Source organism: Macrobrachium rosenbergii, chromosome 4 (genome assembly GCF_040412425.1).
Source record: "Macrobrachium rosenbergii isolate ZJJX-2024 chromosome 4, ASM4041242v1, whole genome shotgun sequence".
Taxonomy (NCBI): Eukaryota; Metazoa; Arthropoda; class Malacostraca; order Decapoda; family Palaemonidae; genus Macrobrachium; species Macrobrachium rosenbergii.
Window position 1 is genome coordinate 41,674,899 of NC_089744.1, and position 21,047 is coordinate 41,695,945.

The 21,047-nt window shown below is 43.4% G+C and overlaps 1 protein-coding gene across 1 annotated transcript in view; it reads left to right on the top strand.

The window, feature by feature from the left end:
• Nucleotides 1-21,047, top strand: part of Lnk (SH2B adapter-like protein Lnk) — a 157,224-nt gene that overhangs the window by 79,188 nt on the left and 56,989 nt on the right. Inside the window, exon 4 of the mRNA XM_067094982.1 lies at nt 591-762. Within this exon, the coding sequence (XP_066951083.1) occupies nt 591-762 (172 nt within the window). The remainder of the gene's footprint in view (nt 1-590; nt 763-21,047) is intronic.

A 21,047-nucleotide genomic window follows, 5' to 3' on the forward strand; every position in this document is an offset into this window, starting at 1 on the left:
CATTTGCCTGATTTTACCATAAATGATAACTTTTTGTTTTCTCCTTGTGTATGTCTGGGGAAATTAAGCATTATACAAAAGTCTGAATTCATTGGCCGAGTTTTTTTCTTAACCCTTTTTAACTTTACTACCCCCCAGAGGGGGCAAGTGCCATCAGTGCATCTCATGTGGTGCAATGTAGGCATTACTCAAGTTTCCTTGTGTCCCTTCAGCCCCTAGCTGCAACCTTGTTCATTCCTTTTACTGTACCTCCATTCATATTCTCATTCTTCCATCTGACTTTCCACCCTCTAATAATTGTTTCATAGTACAACTGCAAGGTTTTCCTCCTGTTACACCTGTCAAACTTTCTTACTGTCAGTTTCCCTTTCAGAACTGAATGGGTTCTGTTTTATTGGAAAAAAGTTACCTATTGGCCACTTGAATAAAGGAAATGTGGTGAGGGTCACAGTGGTCACATTCACAAAGTTACTGTTTTGTCTTTGCTGTGATATTTTAAAAGTTTATATTGTTTGTGATCCTTATGAACTGTACATTATTTATTGACTGTTACCAGCTATCTATTGTTTGTGTATGTTACTCATTTTCAGAGTGAAGAACTATGAGCTACGACCTGCCATGTATAGTGTTAAAAACGAGTCTTCGCTGTCTCTTGCTGGTGCAGCAGGTGGGGTAGTTGGAGGAGAGATACCTGATCGACCTGAGCATCCTCCAGATCTTCCACCACGAGTTCCTGGTGCTACGTCACCCACCTCTCAGCCAGTAAAGTCAAAGCTATGCTGAACAGTAAAAGAATGATTTATAACTAAATACTTTAAAAATTAGATTGAATTGTAAGGCTGAACTTGAAGAACTACAGTGACGCAGTCTTGTCCATATGCATACCTCTAATAGCTCTCAGCTTAAATTTAAATGCTTTTATGTTTTATTTAGCATCACTCAGAAATCTTTCTGAAAAGAATTTTAAAAAACCTTTATCCTAATATCATGAGCTAGCCCTTTGGAAGTCTTAACCCTTTCGCTTACCGATGACTGATATAGAAGTCATCCAAGTTTAAGTCCTTCTCGTTTTGATGCCATACACAAGTGTAAAAAAAAAAAGATTGCACAAACCAGCAGACAAGATGAGGATCCTTTTTGGCAATGTTCCAGATATTTTGTATACATAAGTAACATTTATGTTTATATGTTTTGTTTAATTTTAGATTTTTATTTTATAATTACATAATTTTTTCTGAGAGAGAGAGAGAGAGAGAGAATTTTTTTATTTATTTGTAACATGTATTTTTGTTTTGTATAAGTTTAGATTTTTATTCTATCATTGAATTATTTATCTTTTTTCTGAGAGAGAGAGAGAGAAGAGAGAGGAAATATATTTTTTATGCATTTATAAAAGTATGTTTATTTGTTTTGTATAGTTTTAGATTTTTATTCTGTTGCATCATTTATCTTTTTTCTGAGAGAGAGAGAGAGAGAGAGAGAGAGAGAGAGAGAGAGAGAGAGAGGAAATATTTTTTTATGCATTTGTAAAATGTATGTTTATTTGTTTTGTATAGTATTATATTTTTATTTTATAATTATATCTTTTATCTTTTTGAGAGAGAGAGAGGAAATATTTTTTATGCATTTGTGACATGTTTAATTTGCTTTGTATAGTTTTAGATTTTTATTCTATAATTACTTCATTTATCTTTATTTTATTTATTTATTTTTTTTTTTTTTTTTGAGAGAGAGAGAGAGAGAGAGAGAGAACGAACACTCGCCTGGATGCCACGTGTTTTATGGAAAATTTGATGTTACTTTCCCATTAATTTTTTCCTATTTGCCTTGTAATTACAACTTTTTGCATTGCAACAAGTAGCTAATTTATCTGGTTGTGCTATGGATAACAAATGAAAACTGTTATCACAAATAATTTTTTGGGGGGAAAGTGCAAAATTATCCTAAATCATAAATTGTACTCTTTATGACACCTACGTAAACTTACTTCGTTACACCCACGTAAACTTATTTGTTCCTACACAAATACAAACCTTCATTCTTTACATAGGATTTAGGTTGCGAATGTGAGCTGGAATGGCCATTTAACAAGGTCATTAACTATCGATCAGTAGGGGTAAGCCCCACCCACCCATCATACTGCACTCCACTTTGCTTTTGGCCACTGTCTTGCAAAGATGTCTCTGTGCTTCTCTGCCCCGACTGCCATTACTTTCTGTTTAATACCTTTTTGCTTGAAAAATATTTTTTGTGATTGTTGTTTGTTTTAGAAATGCAAACCCTCAATCACTTAAAACTTTTTTTAAAAAGAAACCACAGGGTTTAGGCGCTGTCCAGGGAAGGACAGGCCTTGTAACCAGTTTCTCTCCTCTTTTGGGGTTGACCCTCACTCATTATGCGTGTTATGCTGTAAACATGATTATAATCAAAACAACATAACCCAACTTCTATTTCAGGTGTTTTGGAGGTGTCAAGGGAATTGGGGAGTTATGACCTTCCCTAGTCCTCTCAGGGGAGCCGAGTGTCTCTGAACTAATTAATCACTTGAAGGCTATGAGGGAGCCTTCCGGTATCTGCTTCGACTGTGGCCATGATGACTTCACTGGTCATGGTATCCTCCTGTTCTAGGACTGTCCCTACTTCCTTGGTAACCCCACATGCAGCATAGGTGATGTGTCCCCAGGTGCTGCTGTATATGTCATCTGTTGATGATGTCTCTTCCACATATTGTTGTCGTAGGCCACGCTTAGCAAAAAGAAGTCCAAAGAGAGGAGAAGGAAGTCATCATCACCTTCGTCGTCTTCGTCATCAGGTGCTGTCACCTCCTCCCCTTCTTCCAAAGCTAGCAAGCAGAGGAAGAAGGTTGCCTTGCCCTCCCACGGGAAGTCTCATAGAGATTCCAGTGGCCAGCCTTTTCTGCATAGAGGGCTGACAGTTTTCTTGCTAGTGGAACTGTGAACATAGCTGCTCCCATTGTTTAGTGCATGGGTGCAGCTGCTACCCAGGGGTCCCCAGGATAGCCCCCACCCACGTTCACATGATCTCCTGTGTGATTGTCATCACTGCAGGTTGACTTCTGTCTTTTGACAGGCTGGGCAAGGGGTTAATAATCCCTCACCTGTTCCCTCCACCTCTTCGGGGTTATCTGGGAGCCAGGAGCCAGACAGGTACAGGGCTCGGGACCGGGACCATTCTTGCTCCCATCCCAGCCCATCCAAAGCCCTACATTCCTGGTTCGTTCCTCAGACCAGGCAGGACGTACACACGAATGGTCGAGAGATCACCAGGGGGCTCTGGTGAGCATCCCTGTCCTGTGGAGGGACTGGAGGGTCCCATGCCCCAGGACTCGGACACCCATGAGTTGTGTCTCATTTTGTTGGTAAACAATTTTAATGATCCCAAGGAAGAGCCCTTGGCTTTTCCTGCAGTCTTTTCTTCTGCCATCAAATCTTTCTGGGGACCCCAGAGGGAACCCAGAGATTTGATTGGCCTGCCATAGTCTAGGCTTGCTGAAGAGGTTTTGGACCAGGTGAATTCTCTTGGTTCTGGGCAAGAGAATTCTTTCCAGTCTGGCTGTTTATGCAAGACACTTCCTCTGCCCCTAGCTCACCAGAGGAAATATTATGTTCCCACAGAGAGCCCATTGCCAACCAAGCAGGTTGACCCAGACCTGCCTCATCTGTTTCCCAGTCTGTCACTGGAGTGTCTCTGTGCGGAAGAAATCTTCATCTCAGGCAGAGGCAGTGGCACTGGAATTGACTGCAATGGCAGCATTCAACTCAGTCTTGTGGATTGATCTTTAGTCCCTGTCAGTGGCCAAGATCGCTTCTTCTTAGGGCACCCATGTATCTGAGAAGGATGCAGCCGTCAAGAGACTGTTGCTGTCAGGAGGTAAGGCTATTATCTACCTTGGCCAACAGACAGCAAACTTGTGGGCTAATCTAGTGTCAGAGAGGAGAGACATTGTGCTGTCTCAAAGCTCTAGGTTTGTTGGTCCCAAGTAAGCTTTGATGCTCAGGAATGGACTGGTTCTGGGATCCTCCTCCCCCTCTTTGCTAGAGGTGAGGTGGAGGCCATGAGGGGCAGGCTTTGGGTCGACAACAACAAGCTTGTTCACCAAGCAGTGGCTAAGACCTTCAGGTTTGCGCGTGGCACTGCAGCCAGACCCTCAGGTCAGGCTGGCCCTTCCTCTACCCCAGTAGCAAAAGGTGCACAGCTGCACCCCTTTCAGCCCTCCTCCTGTTCCGGGGAGGAGAGGGAAAGAGAAAGAAGGGTGGGAGACGCTGGGGCGGCATTCCACCCCACTTGCTGATGATGGGGGGGAGTGCCTGTCAAGCCATTGGGCAACTTGGCAGCGACATGGAGCAGAGACCTGCGTAGTGGATATGTTAGGTAGGATATCTACTATCCTTCATCTCACCCTTGATCTGGTCAGATTCCAAATGTACATTCCCAGCTCACAGAGGGACCTTGCCTTTTGAGAAGAGGTGAATGCGATGCTCCGGAAAGGCGCTGTGGAAGTCGTGAAGGGCTGGTCTCTAGGGTTTTTACAGCAGCCTGTTCTTGGTGTAGAAGGCGACAGGCGGCTGGAGGCCAGCCATTGATCCCTCTTCACTGAACCAGTTCATTCACCAGACCCAGTTTAAGATGGAAACAGTCTGTTTGGTTCTCGATTCCATCAGAGAGGACGACTTCATGCTTTCGGTGTATTTGAGGGTTGTGTATTTTCAATACCTATCCATTGGGCCTCCCGCAAGTACCTCTGCTTTACCCTCTGGGGGACAGTGTTCCAGTTCAGGGCACTTTGCTTTGGACTCTCAACTGTTCCCCATTTGTTCACTCGGATGTTCACTTTGATCTCGGCTTGGGCTCATTTGCATGGGATACGCCTTGTTGCCCCAGTTGCTTTAGTTGAGGGATTGGCTTCTCGAGTTTTGTCACAACCTGGGTGTAATGATCAACTTCAAGAAGTCAGATCTCATGCCTAAGCAGAGGGTATAGAATCTGGGCATGCTGACAGACACAGCAGCAGCGAGGGTCTTCCCTTCAGATTCTCATATCAACAGGTATAGAGAAGCAGTGCGAAAGTTCCTGTCTCAACAGGAAGAACTTGCCCAGCAGTGGCAGGTTGTTCTGGGTCACCTTTTATCATTGTAGGAGTGGTCTCTCATGGGTGGCTTCACCTCCGCTCCCTTTAGTGGAGGATGGAGTATTGGTCTCCAGCGAGGGACCGTCCTTTCTCTGCTATTCCTGTCAGAGGAAGTGAGGAGAGATCTAGCTTGGTAGTAGATAACAGAAGTCTCTTAATGGGGGTGCCATTGGGCACTCCCCTCTCGAGATACTTCTGTTTTTGTTGGTTTCAGGTGTGTGGGGCCAGAATAACAGACACCTCCACATCAGTGTCCTGGAAAGCAGCGTTTTTAGCCCCACAATAGTTCCGGGACTGAGTGATGAGGCACTCCATGGCGTTGATGAGCAACAACACTAGGGTAGTGGCATACGTTAACAAGCAGGGGGACTTGTGTCCTTCCAGCTACACAGGTTGGCGGTGCAGGTACACAAGTGGGCAGTAGCACATTTGATGGAGTTGTCAGGCAGGTAGATTCCAGATTCTCGAAATGTGGTGGCAGACAAACTCAGTTGCCAGAGTCAGGTGATAGGGACAGACTAGTCCCTACACCACAACATTGTGAGAGACTCTTCAAGTTATGGGCAGTCCCAGACATAGACTGGTTCACAACCCAGTACAACAGAAGTTACTGGTGTTCTGCTTGATTGTGCCGGACCCGTGGGCTGTAATGGAGGATGCTTCACAGCACTCATGGGACAACTTAGAGGCTTATGCCTTCCCTCCGTTTTGCCTGATTTGTCAGGTGATCAACAGGGTTCTGATCCCCCTGAATTTCATATTGACTCTGGTGTCTCCCAATTGGCCAAATGCCAAGTGGTTCCTAGACCTGCTGTCTCTGTTATCCAAGGTCCCAAGAGAGTTTTTCCCATGGTACAACCTTGTGCCAGTCACGTTTCAAGAGGTATCACCAGGCACTTCATGCCTGCAAAGGAGAGGGTTTTTCTCAACACATAGCAAAGGAGATGTGTTGATGCCTACTGAAATCTTCAGCATCTGTGTACCAGGGGATATGGGCTGTCTTTTGTGGTTGGTGTCTCTCTGGTCAGAGCTTCTTTTCAGCGGGTGGCGACTTTCTAGTCTTTCTTTGCCGAGAGAATCTTCTCTCCATTTCGGCCATTTGGGGCTACAGAGCTGTCCTTGGCCAGGTCCTTCAATTGAAGGCAGTAGATCTCTTGTCCTCGTCAGATAACTCTGTGCTTCTGAGGAGCTTTGAAAAGTTTTGCCCACTCAGGGAACTCAGACCCCCCCGAGTGGGTCATAACTATTGTCTTGAGGTGCCTAACTCGTAGTCCGTACAAAGCTGTTTAGAGAGCTGTTAGACAGAGATCTGACTCTAAAGACTGTTTTCTCGCTTTCTCTGGCTTTGATGAAGAGAGTAGGCGAGCTTCAAGGCATTCAGTGTTAAGCACTTGAGGGAATGGGGATCTGTTACACTTGAGTTGGTCCTGGAATTTGTAACAAAGACTCAGAATCCATTGGTCCCTGATGCCAGATTTGAGTCCTTGATCCCCGCTAGAGGACTTTGTAGGTAATGATCGGGACAGCACCTTGTCCAGTTAGGTGCTCCGGTACTACCCAGAGAGAATTCGGCATCTCAGGCCTGAACATCAATGCCTCTTCATTAGTACCAGCTCAGCCAAGAAAGAGGTGTCCAAGAACAATCTCTTTCGGTCTTCATGAGACATCAAATGGGCATACTCTTGTTTTTTTGATGAGGTAGAAAAGAGTTCAGTCCAGGTGAGAACTCACAAAGTTAGGGGCAGTGCCCCATCCTTTGCATTCTGAAAGAACCTGTTGGTTCAGAAGGTCCTGCAAGCAGGTGTGTGGTCGTGCCAAACCACATTTACCTCGTTTTACCTTCAGGGCATTGCCCACAAGTCCTTGGACTTGTTTTTCCTTGGGTCCTGTGGTAGCTACCCAACAAGTTGTGTAGCTCATCCAGCTCCCCTAAGGGGACGGGTAGCATCTCAACAAAGGTGTTCGTCTATGCGAGAGAGAATGTGTAAGTGACTGGTCTCTCTCTTTTCTCTTTTATGTCTCTCTCATAGGACAGAGGGCAGGTAGTGAGCCGTCACATGCTGGATAGACGAGTTATGCAGGTGACTACTTGACAGGGGCACCCTGTCCTTCATCTTTTGTAGATTGGTTGGATGCATGTCCCCTCTCTCTTTAGCCAAGGGGAGAGAAGGATAGACAATGAAACAAGTGTATTGATTTTATTAGCAAGTTTTATTGTCTGTGACACTTTTGGGTTCCTCCAAGCCTTCTGCAAAGTAATGAAGCACACTCATTACTTTACTCCCAGAAGTCTAGCAGTTGCAACATCCCATATGTCCAACAAGCTAGAGGTGCCGGCATCCGTCCTCAGCTCTTCCAGACCAGGAAGGTATTCCCTAGTGTGTAGAACCAACTAGTCGGTTCAGAGATTTGCCCAACTCCCCCCCACCAATGGGTAAGTCTCCTATGTAAAGAACGAAGGTTTGTATTCGTGTAGGAAGAAATAGTAAATGTTTTAGGTAATTTGTATTTTTCCTAACATACAAACCTGATGTTCTTTACATTTCACGTCACAAAGTGGAGTGCAGACGGCGTGGCAGGGCTTCCCCCTACCTGTCAATAGTTAACAACCTTGTCTAAAAGTTAAACAGCTGTTTCAGCTTGCTTTCGCAATCTAAATCCTTTGTAGAGTGCTTCAGGTTTGTATGTTAGGAAAAGTACAAATTACTTTAAGAATCTGTTATTTTGGAGACTTTTTTTATGGTACTGTATTGTATAGAGCAATCATTCAGCTGCCAAAATAATATTAAAATTGAGTATTCTACTTTGAAAATTGTTGGAGGTATTTTTCTTTTAAAAAAAAAGGTAAAAAAAGGTATAGAAAACGTGACACTACTTTGTCATTCATTGTTTCATATTTTCTTTTCTATATTTACAACTTTTTGCATTGCAGTAACAAGGTAGTTTTTCTGGATGTGCTATGGATAATAAAACTAAGAATTCATTGTAAATTATTTTTTTGGCAAAAAATTTTTTTCTTGTATCATAATTTCTATTCATTATTCCACCTACATAATAGTTTGTTCTGACACGATATACACACCAGCGGTCCTTTACATTAGGAATAACTTATGGCGAAGCTGGACACGGCCGTTAAACTCTTGAGCAAGGTGGTTAGGCAGTAACTACCGTTAGGTAGGTGGGAATACCCACCTGCCTGGATGTAAACATTCCAGTTTGCTTTCGGCCATCATGCGTTGCAGACGTGTTTTTGGATCTCTTTGCCTGACTGTCGTTAAGCTCTATATTATCCTGGTGGGATCTTTCTGTATTTTTGTGTATATATTACGTGTGTTTGATATTTATTAATACAAACCACATTTTGTGATATCCTTGCATAAGCCATCGTTCGCCTGCGTCTGTGTCTTGGGTTTGACGGCCAAGGGTGTATTTAGAGGGGCGTAACCAAGTGGTAATGCTTCTCTTCCAGTAGCCCTTTATTTAGATACTGAAGGCGTTCCCTGTATGTTCGGAGATTTTAGATTGGGACGTAATATCTTCGCTCCCCTACATTGATCTGGACGTAAAGGGTTTTCTCTCCTTCTTGGACTCCCGCCCTCTGTGTACATGGGTGTGACTACTTTCTTTCTACTTTTGCTGAGTGTTGTTTTCTCTGTCTGTGCTATGGAGAGTTGTGTTGGGTTGGGGGGGAGGTTGTGGATGTCGTCGGTAAGTTTCACTTCCACAGCCCCCTTGGTGGCCTCCCCTCCTTCCTTCTCTCTCCTGTAGGTTCTTCCTCATCTCTCCTTTGGTAGAGATCTCTCGCCTTCGCCCTTTTTGCTCACTCGTGGGGCAAAGACCACAAGGGGGTGAGCGTGGGTGGTCGGGCGACCTCTTCTAAGGGGCCTACTCACTGTGTAGGGCAGTTCCCCTCTTAGCGAGAGGAGTCTCCCTCTACTAATCATCTTTGCTTTTTCTTTCAGGTTGACAGTGAGCATCACAGGCACAGCAGTAGTTGGCTGGATATCTCAGTTGGAATATCTTTGCCTGAAGGAGTCCTGACGTTCATAGTGTTGCTTCAGGATCTACCACAATACCTGGTTGGAATGGCATACTGTAGTTCCACGTCAGGAAACCCTTCGTTGGCTGAGTTGGTTGAACTTCAGACTGTCACTCGATGGGCCGGAGTTCAATTCCCCCGGCCAGCTGATGAAGAGTTAGAGGAATTTATTTCTGGTGATAGAAATTCACTTCTCGCTATAATGTGGCTCAGATTCCACAATAAGCTGTAGGTCCCGTTGCTAAGTAACCAATTGGTTCTTAGCCACGTAAAATAAGCCTAATCCTTTGGGCCAGCCGTAGGAGAGCTGTTAATCAGCTCAGTGGTCTGGTAAAACTTAGGTATACTTTTTATATACTCCACGTCAGGATCATTCTGACCCTGTTCCTGCCGATGTGGATCGATCACTGTCATTGCCGGCCTTCATGTATTCTGTGGCACTGCCTCTAGCGTATCTGTGGTCTGTCTGCTCCTGCTGTTTCCTGTGTTATGCTCCTGTTAACTCGACGACAGTCTCTGGGCGGCTCTTCTTGGTCTCCTGCCGCAGCCGTCTTGATCGTTCCTGTTGCTGCTGATGACGTTCATGTGACGTTCCTGGCCATTGCTGTAGCTCCTGCCTTCCTAACTGCTTCCGTAGCTCCTGCATCAGCTGTCCTGATCGTGTCTCAGTGCCGAGATGCCCAGGTGTCTGAATACTGCCCGCCAGCTGCTTCGGTTGCTTGGCCAGGTGTCATCCTCATGTCTTGAACCTCAGGGTTCGAACATGCAGGATAACAGACACAGAATTCCCCTTTAAACCTTCTTCTTGAGAAGCCTCGACCTCGAAGGAGTTTAAAGTTCAGGAAATTAGCGCTAGTTCATGACATACGAGTTCCGCCCTGTCCAGCTCCAATTGTGTTTGTGAGACTGGCTTGGCTTGGCTTGGCTTGGCTTGGCTCGCCCCGCCTGCCTCCCCAGTCCACCTCATACCGCCCAGTCTGGATCGCGTCCGCGTGATCAGCTCAGTACTGTATGGCTTGGCTTGGTCCCGCTCGGTTTTCCAAATCGGGATCCCGCACTGTTCAAGTGAACTTTCTACTCTTCCCAGGAAAGCGCTTTACCACGGCACAAGTGCTCTTCTTCCCCGGTGTGGCAATAATCTCCTTCGGTTGATTATCGCTCACGGTCCGCCTCTCCTGCTGGTCTTAACTGGCAGGATAGGTAGGGGTACTCTTCTCCTTACCTATTCTCTTTTCCTCTTGGTTGTTCCGAGAGGCGTGAGACGGACAGAGAGAGCTCTGATGAATTCGTCTTCTGATTTCAGCTTCCTGGCATGCTTTTGGTGTCAGTCCCCTGATTGTCTCGTAGTGCAAACAGGTAGCCAAGGAGGGTTTCTTGGGATCTGTCAAGGTCTCCCACCAAGGAGAGAGGTACAGAAGTTTCATGCTTCGTAAGCAGCAAGGATCTTCCTCTTCAAATTGCGATCACCCTCGTTTTTCAGAGAACTTTGCGCCAATTCGTCAGTGTGAGGATCCCTTGGACCGGACTGTGTCTCCCCCAATGAATAAAATTCATCACTCGCAACCCTTGCAGTTCCCGAAGAGGCCGAGAGTTTCAGGGGCCGCCGCGGGTCTTGCTTGTGAGAGAGTTCTCGACCAGATGAATACTTTTTTTCGGACAAGTTCATCCATGGTGGAGAATGGAGGGCTGCTTCCATTCCTCCATCCTTCTTCCTTCTTTGAAGTATGAGGAAAAGGTTAGGCTAATGCTTGATTGAAGGAACCTTTGAATATGCTTGCATATTCCCCTCACATCGTGTGTCTACTTCCAGACTCACCGATTGAGGAATAGGCGCACACCTGTAAGACTTTGTCTTGAAGGTGTGTGCTCAAGACAATTAGTACCTTCTCATTAACTTCCTGGGCTCAAGCAGCCTTTTGGCCTTCCGAGAATTCAGGATGAGTTTTGCGACACTCAGTGGTTTTGTTGTTGAACAACAAAACCACATTAGTGGCATTCGTTGACAAACAAGAGGGAATCGTTTTTTCCTCCTGTTTCATCCGTCGACATTTGCAGGTACTCAAGTGTTCTATAGCACACTTGATAGCTCAGTTAGCCAGATATATTCCCGGTGGGGATGTATTGTTAGGCGAGCTTGGTCTCGGGTTTGAGTGATCGGGACGGAACGTGCTCTTCACTCTTTTCCTCACGAAGATTCACAAAAAGACTGCTCGACTGAGAGACCATCTTTCTGTTGCCTTCCTGCACAGCAAAGTTGGTAGTTTTCTCACTCCCTCTTACCAGACACAGGCCGCTAGAGTGAGGCATGCGGTCTTTTTGGGAAAAACTAATATCTACGTTTTTCCCTCCGTATTTGTCTGTTTCGCTAGGGGTTTACAAGCATTGTTCACCCCGAGTTACATACAAATGCTGGAAAGCTTCGCCTTTCGCCCAACCTGATAGCTCTGCTTCCGAGGCATTGAGAAGAGTTCTCCTTGACCCAACTTCCTGTAGCAGCTACACAAGAAACGGTTCTTCAGGCAGTGCATCTCTGTGTGTTCAGGACTGGGAGACCTACCAGCTTTCCTTGCAAGTATAGACATTCTCGCTGAGCGGCAACGGATATACAGTAAACCCCTTGTATTTGCAGGGGATGTGTATCTCACCCATCCGCGAGTAGCTAAAATCAGTGAAACTTAAAACCCCTCTAAAAACATTTAGAACTGCCTACTTTGATAGTTCAAACACAACAAAAACTCTATAAAAATGCTTATACCTTAGCATTTTATTAGTTTTATCACAAAAAGTGCATTTAGTCATGAAAATTATATGAAAATACAGTAATTAGTGAATATTTCTCGGTGAAAAATACCGCGAATGGGCAAATTTTCCGCAAATAATGTGTATATATGTTCCACGGAGAAATCTGTGAATCGTGATACCGCGAGTACAGGTTGTCTACTGTAGCTGGATATCTCTTGAAGTCCTCTGCAACACTATTCCAGGGACTGGATCCGTCTTTCACTGGTTGGTGTCATTGACGGAACTTCTTCTCGGGTCAGAGTTGCTCTTCAGGTCTGGACTTTCTCGTCTTCTCTCATGGGTGCTTCTCTTTCTTTCATTTGTGAAGAATGTAGGCCCTTGTCTTCTATCTGAAGTAGCCATCTTCTCCTCAGTCGAGATTTAGGTACGGATGAGAAGCTTCTTCAGTCTTGCTGTCCCAGGGAATTGTTCCCTGGGTGGCATGTGACTCTTGTTTAGGGTTCCTGTCCTGTGGTCTTAGACCATCTCTCATCTCGCTCCGGTCTTGGCATAGAGGATGGAAGAACAGGTGAAGAGGATCAATACCTTGACTCCTTTTCAGGTGTCATAAGTGGACTCCTAATCCATCGGGATCTATTGTCGGGTTTGAGTCCTTCTCGTTCCCCTTCTCCTTGGACTTTGTATCGATGATCCAGATCAGTCGTTACTTTGTCCTATTAGGGAGCTGTGGTGCTTTCTGAAAAGGCTCGACATTCCTAACCTGGATGTTGTTGATGTTTTCGCTAGTACTATCTCTCTCAAGGAAGAAATGTCTAAGGACACATCTTTCTTATGACTTCGTGAAGCAATTGAAGAAGGTACTCGGCAGCTGGCAACAACGATACCGATACTTTCCACCCGAGAGCTCACGAAGTCAAATGGCTTGGTCCATTCCTCGCCTTCTGGAAGTTTCTGTTGGTCTGGAAGCAAGATATGGTCTCATAAACCACACACTTGTCTTCCTGTGGTCTTGCCTACAGGCCCCTTGGAACCTTTTTTCCTTGGCCGGTGGTTGCTCACAAGTTTTGTTTTCTTGCTTGGCTCCTTCAAGAGGATTAGTAGCATCTTGCCTAAGGTGTTGGTTCTGGAAGTGAGAAGGATACTGAGAGTGAGGCTTCTCCTCCTCCTCCTTCCCCGTCCTCCTATTTCTCCTCCTTCAGGATGAGAATGGCTCAGACCAATACTTGCTGGAGATCTAATGCAGTAAGATTACACATTGAGCACCCGTTTTCCTTACTGCCTCCAACTCTTAGATTCTTTCTAGCCCATTTTTATGAGTTGTTTCCTAACTCATGCAAAAAGGTCCAGTTCTGACATTTGATCTTGCAGTTCCTACACTCTGTTCAATATGTCAGAGGCATGGTACTCCTCCTTGCTCCTTTGACCAGGAGTAGCCCAGGTGTGCAGAAATCCAGTCAATTCAAGAGACTCACCCAGATTCCTCCCTCCAACAAGTAAGTCTTCCTAATGTAAAGGACCAATGGTTTGTATATTGTGTCGGAACAAATCACAGTTTTTAAAAGTAAATCGTATTTTTCCTAACTATACAAACCTGAGGACCTTTACATTACATTTTATGCCCACCTTATGCCACTCCTCAATCTGAACCTGGGCCAAAAGGCAAACTGGAATGTTTACATCCAGGCAGGCGGGTATTCCCACCTACCTGACAGTAGTTACTGCCTAACCACACTGCTCAAGAGTTTAATGGCCGTGTCCAGCTTCGCCGTAAGCAATTCCTAATGTAAAGGACCTCAGGTTTGTATAGTTAGGAAAAATGCAATTTACTTTTAAAAACTGTTATTTTGGCAGGGATTTTTATTCCATTGAATAGAAAAATTATTCATCCTCAAGATGAAACAAAATTGAGTAGTACACCTTGAAAATTGTCAGAGCTGTACATCCTTGAACAAAAAGGTATAAATATTTTTATATCTACTGCTCAAATCACTGACCCTTCCCACAGAATTGTTTATAAGGGTCAGGAGTGGAAAGGTTAATTGATCCTGTGGTCTATGGAACATCTACAAAATTTTAGTTGACTGCATTAATTTTGATATGTCCATTTGACATAAAAATTGTTACTTATGCCAGATTGCCATATATAGTACTGTATACAGGCAGTCCCTGGTTTTCGGCGGGGGTTCCGTTCTGACAGTGTGACGATAACCGAAAATCGGCAATTTTTGGTTATCAGCGCCTCTGTTAGGTATGTATTGGCGTAAATACCCAATTATCGGTGCCAGTAAGTGGAAATTGGCAATTTTCAGTGCCAAAAATTGCCTATTTTCGTCGCTAGACAAGCCCTGTAAAACCGGATCTCCAATAACCAAGCCCGCCAATAACCAGGGACTGCCTGTATGCGCATTAGCTGAACTCGGAACATTTTCATAAGACTAACAGAATGTGGTTATAGCAGAATAAGATATCTCCACCAACATTAGTTCCTTGTTTAATTGGTGTGAGTAATATTCTAGGGAGTATGTGTCGAGTTAGTGTCATAAATCATTCAAAAGGAAGATGGAAGATTAATGTATCTGAAAACATTCGTGAGGGAGATAGACCTTGTATCATTATAGGCACATTGAAGACATTTGCTATCATGGGTTATCACATCTGTAGGCATCAGTAAAGATTTTTTGTAGTTGCATTGTAGTTTGCTCTTTTATATTTCCCTATCATTTTTTCTCACCAAGGTGTTTAGCTTCATCGTCTTTATCCTGTTCCAGTTCTTACCCCTTTCTTAATAATAGGTTCTTTTGGGTCAGCTTCATATGCCAGAAATGTGACACTGGTTTGAATACTCTGCTTTACTCTAAATATAGTTGTAATTCTGAGGACACCTACCTCTTCAGGTTGATTTTTGCATCAAGACTTATGCTGCAAAAGGATATCTGGTGACTAATCTACTAGAGAAACATTGTACTCTTGTGATAACACGGCAGTCTCTCACACCAAGTTTTCATATATGTAACTTACCAAGTAATTACACAGCTATACTTTCTACTCTTGCAGCAGTAAATAAAAAATTTGAAGCTTGCTGTAGCGACTCATTTGTTTTTTTAGTGTAGGTAACCACCCCACCTTTTTTCGGGGAAAAATAGACACAACAAAACAGAGAGAATCACTTCTTTTCTGCTGGTGTTCGAAGCAACATCAAATGTTTTGGCGGTTGAATTTGAGGTTTTTCATCGCTTTTCCCAAGGATTTGGTGAAGTACTGATTGTTTTGGTAGCTTTTCAGCTCAGCTTAGTTTGGATAACTGCAATTTCTCTTTCGTGGTGTCTGATTCTAGTTCATCAAGTATTAGATATTGTAGGGAGGGTTGCAAGACCCAGATGACGAAAGTGCCCTATGATAGTCATACGATCTGTGCAGAATATAGAGGACAAGAGTGTTCAAAAGATCTTACTTGTGCTGAATGTGATGGATGGAATATGAAGAAATGGAAAGTTTCGAGGTCTCATTTGGATTACTTAGATAGGGATAGAAAGAGGAAGACAGCTGCCAGAGCTGAAGGTAGGGCTCGGCACATAGAACCTGTCACTAATATTCAAGTTATGGACCGTAATATTAATTCTTCTCCTGCCCTTGTTTTATCCCCCATCTTTAGTCCTCCTAATATTTTTCCATCAACTCCTGTTCCTGGCTCCCATGCTTCTGAACCTGATGCCATAGCCAGCCTCAAGAGTAAGTTTGACTGCAAATTTGATCTTATGGTCAGTACTGTGTCCAAGTAAGGCGAGTAGCGTAAGGGCCTTATGGACAAAGTGCAGAGTATTAACCCTTTAACGCCGAAGCCCTATTTACAAAAACGTCTCCCGTATGCCGGCGGCATTCGGTGAGTTAGCGCTGAAGCGGAAAAAAGTTTTTTCAAAAATCACAGCACGCTTAGTTTTTAAGATTAAGAGTTCATTTTTGGCTCATTTTTTTTATTGCCTGAAGTTTAGTATGCAACCATCAGAAATTAAAAATATCATTATCATATATAAATATTGGAATATATGACAGCGAAAAAAAAAAACTCGTATATAATTGTATACAAATCGCTGTAAGCAAAACGGTTAAAGCTAATGAGTTAATTTTTTTAGTTGTATTGTACACTAAAATGCAATGATTTTGGTATATAACAAATTTTAAAATGATCAAAGCAACACAGAGAAAATATTATCACAAAATGATGCATGAATTAAGTAACGAGCTGGACGTAAAAAATATTTTTTTCAAAAATTCACCATAAATCGAAATATTGTGCTAGAAATTTCCCGTTTGTTGAAAAATGAAGCTAATTGATTGAATATTACTAGACTGTAAGTGTTTTAGCTTACAATTGCAGTTTTCAACCATTTCGGTCGAGTTAAAGTTGACCGAAAGTCGAATTTTTTCTATTTATCGTGATTTATATGGAAATATTTCAAAACTGTTAAAGCTACAACCATGAGTTATTTTTTGTTGTATTGTACATGAAATTGCACACATTTTCATATATAAATCTTTATGTAACGACTAATATAAAACGGTGCAAATATTACGACAACGAGACGAAAGAATTTCTGAGATGTTGGCCGAGTTACCAGCAAGAGACGTAAGGAAAATGTTTTTTAAAAATTAACCATAAATCGAAATATTGTGCTAGAGATTTCCAATTTATTGCAAAAATGAAGTTAAACGATTGAATATTACTAGAATGTAAGAGTTTTAGCTTACAATTGCGTTTTTACCATTTCGGTCGAGTTAAAGTTGACCGAAGGTTGAAATTTTGGCAGTTATTGTGATTTATGTGAAAATATTTCAAAACTGATAAAAGCTACAACCATGAGCTATTTTCTGTTGTATTCTACATGAAATTGTGCACATTTTCATATATAAAAGTTTATGTAACGACTAATGTAAACGATGCAAACATTACAACAACATGATGAAAGAATTTCTGAGATGTTGGCCGAGTTACAGTGGCGCAGACATAAGGAAAAAATTTTTTTTCAGAAATTCACCATAAATCGAAATGTTGTGCTAGAGACTTCCAGTTTGTTGCAAAATGAAGGTACATGATTGAATATTACTAGAATGTAAGAGTTTTAGCTTATAATTGCGTTTTTGACCATTTCGGTCGAGTTAAAGTTGACGAAGCTTGAAATTTTGGCAGTTATCGTGATTTATATGAAAATATTTCAAAATTGATAAAAGCTACAACCGTGAGTTATTTTCTGTTGTATTCTACATGAAATTGCACACATTTTCATATATAAAACTTTATGTAACGACTAATATAAAACAGTGCAAACATTACGACAACGTGATTGAAAGAATTTCTGCGCGGACGTAAGGAAAAAGTTTTTTCAAAAATTCACCATAAATTGAAATATTGTGCTAGAGACTTCCAATTGGTTGCGAAATGAAGTTAAATGATTGAATATTACTAGAATTTAAGAGTTTTAGCTTACAATTGCGTTTTTTTACCATTTCGGTCGAGTCAAAGTTGACCGAAGGTTGAAATTTTGGCAGTTATCGTGGTTTATATGAAAATATTTCCAAACTGATAAAAGCTACAACCATGGGTTGTATTTTGCTGTATTGTACATGAAATTTCGCACATTTTCATATATAAAACTTTATGTAACGGCTAATATAGAACAGTGCAAAAATTACGACAAAATGATGAAAGAATTTATGAAATTTTCGGCTGAGTTACCGCCCGTGCGTAAGAAAAAAGTTTTTTTAAAAAATTCACCATAAATCGAAATATTGTGCTAGAGACTTCCAATTTGTTTCAAAAAGAAATGAAGGTACATGATTGAATATTACTAGAATGTAAGAGTTTTAGCTTACATTTGCGTTTTTCGAGTCAAAGTTGACCGAAGGTTGAAATTTTTTGTAGTCGACGTACGGTACATCCACTCGGCACCCAACAGACAATTTTAGTCGATGTATGATACGTCCAATAGGCGTTTAAGGGTTAAGCAAGTGCCAATGCCAGTGCCAGTGGAGGAGGTGGCTGTTCGTCCCACTGATGCTCCCAGATGAAGGTCACTGCCACACTCCCCTAAACCTTGGAATAGATATACTGGAGGTCCAAAGGTCAGCGGGGTTTGCCCACGGGCAGTCGCCCCCTCATCTGATTCAGTGGTTGGTGGTTCTGACAGCCATTGGAAAGGCGTTGCTGTGAGTGCTCACCAGTTATCATCCGACTGATCTCTTCAGTCCAGATAAGAGACTTTTTGGTGTTTTCCGGGAGAATCTTGTCCCTTGAAGAGATGTCATGGTAGAGAGGCCTCTCTCATTTCTCCGAAGAGTGCTAGAGACCCTTCTGTTAGCCTGCAACCAGGTTGCAGTATACGGTGCAGCCCAGTTCGTCATTTTCCCGAGCGTTCCCGTGCAGAACGTCAGTCTTTGGCGTCTAAGCGCTCCTCCAGGAAACACTCTTCTTCTGGGCATCCACATGAACGACCAGATTATTTGTCACAGCGCCACCCAACTTCTAAGCACTTGCTGATGCCAACCAAGCACCTGCCTTCGTCTTCTTCTCCTGCTCTCGTGTCAGGGGATCCCTCTTTTGCTCATATTGAGAAGCAATTAGAAGATGTACAGGCAGTCCATGGTTATTGATAGGCTCGGTTATCGGCGATCCAGTTTTATGAGGCTTGTCTAGTTACGAAAATTGGCAATTTTTGCAGAAAATCGCCTATTTCCGCTTATCAGCGATTTTCGCTTATTGTCACGCTGTCGGAACGGAGCCCCTGCCAATAATCAGGGATTGCCTGTACTGGGCTTGCTGCATGAGGCTCCCCTTCGCATAAGCTTCTTAAGATGTTTCATTGTCGCCTGTCTCCTCAGCAGGGGAAGAAGTCATCCAAGAGCCTATTCCTACAGCGTATACTTCCCTGATGAGGTATTTTTTGGCAGCCTTCCCCTCGCACTTCCAGCTAGTAGCCCCATTTTTGCCTGCTTCCACATTTCTTATGAGAAATCAGGCAGATTCAAGTGCTCATCTACCTAAGATGGTTCTCTCTCCCTTTGCAAGGAAGGCTCATAAGGAGGTAGAGGATTGGTTTTCTGCGAAGAAGGAGCAAGGGATGGCTGCTTTTGCCTTTCCTCCAGCAAGACTGATGGCCAGGAGATTTACACAACAGGAGAAGCTTCATCCTTGGGAGGTGCTGCCTCTTCCCAAGGTGACTTCTTAGGATTGATAGACTTGGCTCGATGCTTGTTTGGCATTTTCATTGGCAAAGGTTTTCTTTGCTTCCTCGGAGTTCGACCATCTTGTGAAACCCTTGTTCAAAGTACTTGAAGTGTTCAGCTTCCTTGACTGGACAATCAGAGCTCTTGCTCGCAATATAGAAGAACACGACGTTTTAGCAACTGACTTGCTTCGGATTGGCTGGGTGTGTTAGCCTGCGTGGATAAAGCAGTTAGGGGTGGCAGCTATTTTTGTCATCAGAGTTCTTAAGAAGAGGGAGTTGTGGTGGTCCTTCACCATGAAAGGAGTGACTTCTGTTAAGAAATCTGCGCTTTTGTACTCTCCTTTGGACAGGCAGTATTTGTTCCCGCAATCAGCGGTTAAGGAGATTGCTACCAATTTGCAGGAAAGATCGGTGCAAGACCTTTTAGCCCAGTCATTGAAGTGCCCAAAGGAGCCTTCTTTTTCGTCAAAAATCTGTCTCTCCTCTGCAGCCACAGCCCTTTCGGGGATGCAGACAGAATTTCTCTAGGTCCCATTCCAAGGTGCGTTCCCCCACAAGGTCCATCAAGACTTCAGCTAAACCCTCTACCAGAAAGTGACGCCCCTATCCTTCGTGCGCCTGTAGGGGCCAGACTCTCCCTCTTCTGGAAGATGTGGAGTGCCAGAGGTATGGAGCCTTGGACGGTCAGGGTTCTCAAAGAGGGTTACTTTGTTCCATTCATAGAGTACCCTCCTCTCGTAACTTCACCAATCACATTGATGGCATACTCGGAGGGCTCCAAGAGGTTCATAGCTCTCACTGAGGAAATGTCATCTCCTAAGAAAAAGGGCTTGTTCGTAGTCCCCAAGTCATCGGGATGGTGGAGACCTGTCCTTGAACTTCTACGTACAGAAAACGAAGTTCAAGATGGAGACAAATCAGTCAGTGTTATCCTCCATCCAGCAGGGCAATTGGATGATAACACTAGACATGCAGAATGCATATTTCCACATTCTAGTACATCTGGAATCGAGGAAATAGCTGAGATTTGTCTTTGGGGGCAGAGTTTTCCAGTTTCAACCTCTGTGTTTTGGTTTCTCCACTACCCCTCGGGTATTCACGCAATTCCTACCTCCCCTCACGAGATGGCTACATCTGCTAGGTATCAACATGCTTATACCTAGATGACTGGCTCCTCCACTTCCCATCACAGGAGCAATGCATGAAGGATCTGCAGATAACCCTTCTCCTTGCCAAGGAACTTGGCCTTTTGGAAATTCCATCAAGGACTATCCGCTCTACCTCTGACAGGCTTCAGACCATCCAGAGACTTGTCAGAGCGAAGGGATTTTCAAAGCAAGCTGCAGAAGCTATTACAAGATGCAGATGTCAGTCTACCAGCCAAGTCTGCCTGGATAAGTAGGCTATCTTCCACGAGGTGTAGCAACAATAACATTTCATCTGCTAAAACCACTATAGCTCAAATAGTGGACTTCCTTCTATTTCTAAGGACCTCCAAGGGGCTCTCTTCTTCAACTGTTAGAGGCTATAGGTCGAAGTTAGAATCTGTTTTTAAGCATAGAGGAGTGGACTTGGCATCTAATCAAGACCTGAGTGATATAATTAAGTCTTTTGAGACTACCAAACAGGTGAGAGACGACTCATATCGTGGAACCTAGATGTGGTGCCTAAATGGTTAACAGGCCCTGCATTTGAGCCTCTCCGTTCCATTTCATTTAAGAACCTGACAAAGAAGACTCTTTTTCTAGTACAGCAGTCCCTGGTTATCAGCAGGGATTCTATTCTGAGGGTGTGATGATAACCAAAAATCGCTGCTAACTGAAAATCAGTGATTTTCGGGGCTTTTTCGGCAATTTTTGGGGCTTATCGGCTCCAAAAAGCACCGATTTTTGGTTAT